The following is an 8,524-nucleotide window of genomic DNA, read 5'->3' as shown; positions in this document are numbered from 1 at the left end:
GGCAGCCCTGTCGTCGTGCCGAATGGCTGATGGCTGGCTGATGATGCCGCCCGGGTTTTAAAGCCTGCGTGAAATCCACGACGTGTGTTTCAATCCGCCATGTGCATGTGTTTTGTTTTTGGGTTCAATGCAGACAAATCTCCCGACGTGCAAGCAAACGGTAAATCATTAGGCCGAGCTAAAATCCCACAAATCCCGTAAATCCTGCGTGACGTTGTCCGGGGGTGGAGAGCTGGCAAACATGCTTCTTTCCCACCTGCATTTTTTTTAAAAAGGAGGGCAGAAGTTAAGGACAATGCATTCTGAGAGACAATGATGAAATGGTGCTGCAACCATCGTTGTGCCATACATGCACTTGGCATGAGTCTTCTCCTTTCTTGACTCTGGTAGGCAATCTGGAGACAATAAATACAATGTGTGTGTGTGTGTGTCTGCATTTGCGTGCCTGTACGTGTGTGTCTGTGTGTGTGTGTGTATTTGCGTGCATGCGTGTGTGTGTGTGTGTGTGTGTGTGTGTGTGTGTGTGTGCGCGTGTGTGTGTAAATTAATGGCCAGTCTCAGCCTGCAGGTGCACCACATAATTGTCCCACAATGTTGTAAATTTGAGTTCAGCGTATGGGTTGTTGCCCAGGTGTGTGTCGTGGGAAAGAGGGGGAGGGGTCCTTCCCGTTTGGCCTCTTTTGAACTTTGGCTGCCCCCGCCAAGTGATCTGATGGATGATGGGGATTAGGCTCCGAAGCTGAGGACCCGCCATGGTATTTAAAAAGGCTGACCCGTTGACACAAGAGACACGTTCGGTCTGTGATCAAGACACTAAGTCACATGTTTTTTTCTCCCTCCACATTTATTGACACAGGAAGCTGAGTGTCTGCTGAGGACAAACACGGGAACCACATCAGCATTCACTGATGTGTACTTTAAACACCTTGAGCTTCTACTAACAGACACACACACACACACACACACACACACACACACACACACACACACACGCACACACACGGTGCAAAACAGCTAGGTCCTCAGTGGACCAATTAGGTTCGGCAGAGAGAGGAGAGTCTGCATATTCCTGGGAGACCATCGAGCCTCGCCAGCTACTGCTCCTACTGCTGCTGCTGCTGCTGCTGCTGCTGTCTCAACCTGCTCTCCGTTACCAGCACGTATAGGGGGATTGCATCAGGCTTCCTACCCTTCCCTATCACCACTGGAGCGGCTAGCCGTGGTACGGGCGGGGAAAAGTGTTGGTTTCACTGAAGGGAGTTTTGCTGAACAGCGAGAATATCTGTGACACAGTTGTGGGGTGCTTCTGGAAATGGGTTGATGTGTGGATGTACGTCGTTGGACATTTGGTCGGACATGATTTTCCAGGAAATTTTCCAGGATGTTTTGGGGGATAAAGCGAGAGGAAGTTTGTTTGAAAACACACTGGGGAAAGACTTTTTATTGAATTCATGGCAGTGATTACAAATATAATTCAGTAATTAAAGAACTCATTAAATAACCAGTTGGCACATCTGTTATTCGAATAATCCCCGCCTCTGATCAACACTCTGCTATTAATATTCCAAAACGTTCATAATATAATGATCCTCATAATATAATAATGAGATGAAACTCAGCAAAAATGAATTTCAATAGAAGGGTTAAAGTGCAAACATGGAGAAAACATTGAGACGGAAAAAGAGATGATGATGATGTGTAGTTGTGTGTGTGTGTGTGTGTGTGTGTGTGTGTGTGTGTGTGTGTGTGTGTGTGTGTGTGTGTGTCTGTGTGTGTGTGTGTGTGTGTGAGAGAGAGAGAAACCGAGACAGAGACAGAGACAGAGAAAGACAGAGAGAGTGTAGAGAGGAGAGCGAGCGAGGATGGAGAGGGAGGGAGAGAGAGAGGGAGAGAGAGAGTGAGCAAGCAAGTGAGAAAGGGAGAGAGAGAGAGGGAGGAGGTGTCTTGTAAATCCCATGGCAACAGCCACCAGAAAACAAGTCTAAAATAGAGGGCAGTGTCCGCTATTACTATAGCAACAAGAGAGTGGCTCGTTCAGCTTCAGGATTTGCTGAAAGGAGAAAAACAAAGCTTTCTTCTTCCTCCCTACTTGTTATAGGCCCTTGTTAGCCGCTAGCTGCAGCCTAGACGCGTCTCTCAGAAGAGAGATGCGGGTTCAACCAGTGCATTTCCTATTGCAAACACGCTGCCATACTTTTCCCATTGGCTAAGCAGATCTTTCTTGGGTAACATGTGTATCCATGACAATACAATCATCACCACAGCAAACATGTTATGCATTTAAGTATATATCATATAGGCCTATGTATGTATATATTATATAGGCCTATATATAATATACTTAATGTATAGATATGGATATACTTCAAAATGGATTCATGGGACATAACAATAGTGTGGTTAGAAGATTGTTCTGAAGATACATAAATGTATTGACAATGTGTAACTTTGTGTACATTTGGATTTAGAAAAAGTGTCATATTTTGTATTTGTCCATATCTTTTAAAGCATATATATTATATTATATTTTATGATATATATATATCATTATTATATATCGTTAATGTATTATTATTATATATAATTTACATTATATGATATAGTATTATATTATGCAAGAGAATATGCCAACTGTCAGCTCTTTTGTTTAGTTACCAAAAAGTCCCTGCTTCCTAACATTTGAAAGTGAAGCACTGTTGCTATACTCTGTTTACATGGAACATGTGCACATTCGGAGAGCGACGCTTTGCTTTGCCTACTATCATCCAATCACGGCAGACCTGTATCCCTCTCGGCCAATGAGAGAGTGAGAGACTCCGTTGGACTAGCGAATAGCTTATTGCCTGGACCACTGATGCAACTAAGATGCAATAGAAAAAAAAACACTCACAGGGATTCCACGCTGAATGAATCAAATAGTTCCCTTCAAAAACAACAACAGCAACAACAACAACAGCAGCAGCGTTTTGGCATCTTTGAAACGTGTCCGAGAAAACAAAGTCATAGTAGTGTAAGTCATTATTAGGATACAGACTTCTTTGTACAGTTTATGGCAGCCTGCCTGTTCACTCGCTCTTTGCATCTTAGTTAATATCGTCTTACCATTGTTCAAAGTCAGGGCAGAGATGCGGTACCCAGGCGGGGTGTTTTGGTGAGGAGAGGAGGGGCGGAGGGATCCACAACATAGCTCATCCCCCTGACGCGGATGGTTGCTGGGTGTGAATGAGCCGAGGCGCACTGCCGACCCACACTACCTCATTCGACGAGTAGTCCACAACAAAGCAACAGCCTTTCCAGTCTTCTGAATAGTGCAAGGATACTATGGACAAAATGTCTCTTTAAATCTTGAAGAAGTCCGAACGTGAAGATAAACCGTGCTTTGCTTTCGCAACGCACCCGAAGTGCCCTACTTTTTCCCGCAAGAATGGAGTAAGTTGAACTTCCTTGATTCTCTGTTTGGACTTTTATTTTGATGCGTTGTTTACTCACTTGCATGTTAGTTTATAAACGTTCGTTTTTTACTTATACAACGTTTAGAGGACAATCAAATCAATGTTACAATTAGTTGTGGTTCTACTTTGTTTTTCTCCATTGAAGTATTGGTTGTTAACCTGGCAGCATTTATTTTGAAATTGATAAGGGGGTCAAGTGCAAACCCTTTCAAATGTTATTTTCTGGTAACCATTGTGAACCTCTTCACAAAATATCTGTTTTTAATCTTGTTTTATAAAAAATCAAAAATATTTTTTTTAAATAGACCAACCAATGTTACTATTGGGAGTAAACTTAAGTTGTTAATTGGATTTGTGCACTTAAACAGTTTGGAGAATTGGTTGGGGTCATCAACAGTGGTTCCATGACCACGTCATAGTTTAGATCACACGTCTTGCCATCACATGGGGGGCATGTGATGGCAAGGCATTAAGGCATTAACCTACAGATAAAGGTTCAAGATAAAAAAAACTATTGGCATTTATGTTCTGCTTCACTCGAAAGGCTGAATAGAAGACAAAACAACATTAAAACAGTTGTTCAACTCAATGTCATTTGTTTTCCTTGAATAGAAGATTTGAGATATTTCTCGTCAAATCAGTTTCCACTCTGCAGTGCAGTGCATGCCTTCATGTCGAAAGCATTAGCTTACAAATGCCAGTACAAGTGACACACTCACAGAAACCGCCAAAATCCACAGCTCGCCCCAACGTTGCAGGTAAACGGTGCACGTGTATTTTGTCAAGGCGTCGTCATAACGGACTTCCCCACCAACTGTTTCCCCCGTCTAGGTTTCATTATGCTCATCCAGCCCAGCAGTCGGAGGCACCACATCTGTCAGACCCTGCCTGTTCACAGCACATGCTCACACTTGGACTGAATCAAAACACCAAGAGGCAAAATGATCGCAGCATCGGCTCCTGTCTGGAAGACACTTCGTGTCTGCCCGGCAGACCCCCTCGCTCTTGCTCACCCACAGGCTAACCTCAACCAATCACAGGGGTGCAGGGGGGAGGTGTCAGAGGAGAGTCAGCACTTAATTGGTGAGTTGCTCGAAGTATGCTTTTTTATTTTCCCCATTTCAGGTGGGCACGGCACTGCAGCACATTCCTCCCCTAGACCAGTAAGTAGTAAACTAGCTATGTGGGATATCTATGGCAATGTCGCAAGTTTACTACCACTAATTATTTTCATCACTTCCTTCGATCGCTTTGATTTTTTTTTTCATTTTTTCCAGCAACATCTAATTTCAGCAACGTTGCATGATTGCGATTCTGTTCATTATTTGACGTCTCCCGCTCATTTGTCAACTTTTTGTTTTTGTTTTTGCTGATGAGTCGCAGTGATGAATCCTTACCTTTTTCTCTCTTTTCCCCCCAATAGGTGATGGTTTCTCAGACTGGATGACAGAAGAAGTTGATTTCTCCTCGTACCTCCCCAACCCTCCCTCCCCTCCCAACGCCTCCCTCCCCCCCTCACCCCTCCAAAATGACAACCAGGTGCCCTCCGACTTGGAGGTCATGACCTCTCTACTGCAAGAGGAGCTGGCACAGCTGGAGGACTACTTCCTTTCGGAGCCCCTGCCAGAGAAGGGGCCAAAGTTCGGAAAATGCGACAAAGCCAGCCCGCCTGTCGCTCCTCCGCCATGCTGCCACCCGTCACCCTATGCGACAGGCGCCCCTTCAAACCAATTGGACTCCGGCTCTCTTCCTGTTACCCTGGCAACCGGAGAAGTGGACCTGCTGAGCATCTGTGGTGGTCCCATCATTGGCCACTCCAAAATTCCCAGACACACCCCGTACAGTTGTAGCCGTCCGAGCGGGTGTGGTCGCAAAAGAGTTCCGGACGGGGCGCGGTTAGCCGAGGAGTACGACCATAGCTTGTGGAGCTCCAAAGGCAACAACTCAGGTAGTTCATCGGTGACCTTCAATGGAAACTATGGCTTTGTGGAAGAAGAGCAGTTGGTGGAGAGGGGCTACTGCCTGGGCAACGCTGTGGAGTTGAGGTTCCCCGTCCCCCCCAGAGAAGAGAAGAGCTACTGTTTAGTTCAGGAGATCCAGAGCAGTGGGAAGGTCGTAGACGATGCTGCTGCTGCCTCTGCAGGGTTTCCCTGTGACGCCCCCCTCCACGGGTCCCACAAGAAAGAGGATCCGCTGTCTTACGGCGGCAGACTCGAGATCGGCGCCATTCAGGCCGAGGCGCTGGGCAACGCCAACAAGAGCGCTGGGGAGGCCCCCAAGGCCGGCCTCTCCTGGAAGACGGCGGGCGTCGGGGGCGGCTGCTACCTGCCTCCAACGCTGCCGTCCGAAGACTACCAGAGCTTCCTCACCAACATCAGCGAGCAAGTCAAATCAGAGGGCCTCCAGGCGGGCCAGCACGACCTGCGCTGTGGCTTCGCGGAGGACCAGGCCCCAGACTACCTGCTCATGACCCGAGAGAGCCTGGGCTCGGAGTCGCCCGACCACAGACACGACTGCAGCCTGACCGACGACCACTGTGCCGTGAAGTACGAACTGGACCTCCACCTCCCTTTCGAAGGCGGAGAACGCAAACAGAAGAAGAGAGACCAGAACAAAACCGCCGCTCACAGGTAATGTATACCTTGATGTACCTGCCTCCTACACCATAAACCCCACCCAAAAAAACAAAATCCACAACTCACTCCAAATGTGAATTTCCACATCGTCATTGTTAACGTTAACCCCCACCCCCCCCCCCCTCCCTCCCCCCCTCTGACGCTGCAGGTATCGCCAGCGGAAGCGGGCGGAGCTGGACACTCTAGAGGAGCAGCTGCAGGGTCTGGAGGGTCGGAACCGCGAGCTCCGGGACAAGGCAGAGTCAGTGGAGCGGGAGATCCAGTATGTGAAGGACCTGCTGATCGAGGTGTACAAGGCCAGGAGCCAGAGGGTCAAGCAGGACACCGCCACAGCATGAGAAGAACGGTCCCAACCAAGGAGAAAATAAACAGGGAACCCTTTTGTGTCATTTGTCCCAGATAACATTTTTGTCTTCCCTCCTGCTTAGGTGGAGTAACTGCATGTGTTTTTGTTTATATTTCTATTTATTTATTTACTTATTTGATATTTCAATTTGTAACTCAACAGTCTATTCTTTGTCCAATGCTTTCGCACAATGAATTACTCAAGTCTGCACTGTGACACTGAAATGTTAAATGACAATCATTTTGAAGAATGTCAAGTTGAATCGACCACAGATCCTGAAATAAAATAGAAGTAATTTGTCATTGACAGCCTTACAATCAAGTTGATGTCAGTAATTAAAGTAGTGAAATAATATTTAGATATTTTTATTTGATTTTTTTATGTCATATGTTTTGTGCAGGCAATATTTTTTGCAAGTCGGTTTCGTTTTACTTTTGAAGCACAATGTTAAAGACAATCTTAATATTTTTCTGAAATTATTTCTACGGCCACTTGAAAAGCAACTAACATTGAATGGCAATAATTATAATAATGTTGTTTTGGTTCATTTTTATTGATTTATGATAGTCCATAATTGAAGAATAAAATAACTACAAATCAGTGAGAAAAACATCTATGACTTTTCCTTATCTTTTTCTGTTAGAAATATGATTTGATTTAAATGTCGTGCATTGTAAAAACCGAAGTAATAAGTTCAAATCAAGCAGAGATTGTAAATGTGTTTTTCAGAATATGTTGAGGAACCAAAAGAAAACGCGACGATGCAAAGTGCTTTGGATGAGATATGTTGTGAAGTTGCCAGCCTGTCACTTTTTAGTTGCAAATTGCAATATAATCAGTTGTGAGCTCAGGTAAAGCAATTTGTTCCAAATTGCTTTCAATTTGCTAATTATTTGTGACAGAAGTTGGAGTTTAATGCATTCCAGTCGTGTTTGACACGATAAAGCTTTCCGGCATGTTTTTAAGTTGTCTCTAAAAAAAATGTTTTTCTTAATAACTGTTATGCACTCATTTATAATACATTTTTGTATAGGCTACCGAGGGATGGGATTTTCATTTGCTTTGTAGAAATGTAAAACAATTGAAATAGTAAATCGTTTTTTTTCATTGCATTTTTTTGTTTTAATATTCGCAATTATTGTAGCCTTGGGTGTGCGAGGATATTTGATGCTATAACTGTGAATGGGTTTTTTATAAGTTCGAATAATAATAATAATAATAAAGGCCTACTTTATATTTGTTTGAATAGCATACATATCCTACTGTGAAAAACGTGAATTGGAAAGTTTACGATCTTGCGCCAAATGCGTTTTTTGTACGTTTTTGGCCTCAACCCATAACCTATACAAGCCTAGCCTATACAGGCCCATAACCTATACAGGCCCATAGCCTACTATGCAGGCCCATAGCCTGATCAATCAATCAATCAGACGTCATCCCGCCCTATAATGTGGCGCTCGGTTCCACGGGGAGCCCCAGAGCCTGACACTGGTCACTGTAAATTTGCCTCTTGCACTCTGTTTCATTTAAACTCCATCTCGCTTTGTTTGCTTGGCAGATTTTTTAATAAAGTGATTTGTGGCAACATTTCGTTGTTAAGAGCTTTTCTGCAGTGCAAAAAAACGGTAATAAATCAAACGGATGTCAAATTAATTGATAAAATATAAAATTTTGAAGGCCTACATACATATTTCGTTTTAGGTCGATTTGGCCTCTCTGGACGTTAGATTTTCCTTTATTGGCGAGCATCTGAATGATTATTTTCAGGGTAAAGTGTGGTGGTAAAGTCCGCCTCGGGGCAGCATGCCTCGTATTACTCACAGGAGGGAGGCCAACACACACGTTATTTTATAAGAAAATAATGGTGGCAGGCAAAATGAAAAAAAAAACATGTAGGGCTATATATAAATATCAGATTTATTGGAATTGCGACAATGCCTCATGACTCATATGGCTGTGAGGAAAAATGATTGTAACCGGTAGCCTAAATGTTGGACAAGACAATGATGTTAAAAAACAAAATCCACTACAATTGGTCCTTTTATGTATTCTTAAGACCTAAAAATAATACAATTAAATGTTGTCGAAGG

General features: G+C 44.0%; 1 protein-coding gene across 1 annotated transcript; it reads left to right on the top strand.

Annotated features, from left to right (window-relative positions):
• Positions 1-4,393: 4,393 nt before the first annotated feature.
• atf5a (activating transcription factor 5a) lies at positions 4,394-6,592 on the top strand (the record flags this gene model as incomplete). The annotated part of the gene is made up of 3 exons (XM_084474815.1): positions 4,394-4,535; positions 4,876-6,082; positions 6,237-6,592. The coding sequence occupies 3 exons, from the start codon at positions 4,394-4,396 to the stop codon at positions 6,424-6,426; spliced, it is 1,539 nt and encodes a 512-aa protein (XP_084330941.1). The 3' UTR covers positions 6,427-6,592.
• Between the last annotated feature and the right edge of the window lie 1,932 nt (positions 6,593-8,524).

The sequence above is a fragment of the Micromesistius poutassou genome (assembly GCF_964030765.1).
Source record: "Micromesistius poutassou genome assembly, chromosome: 10".
Taxonomy (NCBI): domain Eukaryota; kingdom Metazoa; phylum Chordata; class Actinopteri; order Gadiformes; family Gadidae; genus Micromesistius; species Micromesistius poutassou.
The sequence above is the reverse complement of the archived record's forward strand: the minus strand, read 5'-3'. Positions and strand labels throughout refer to the sequence as shown.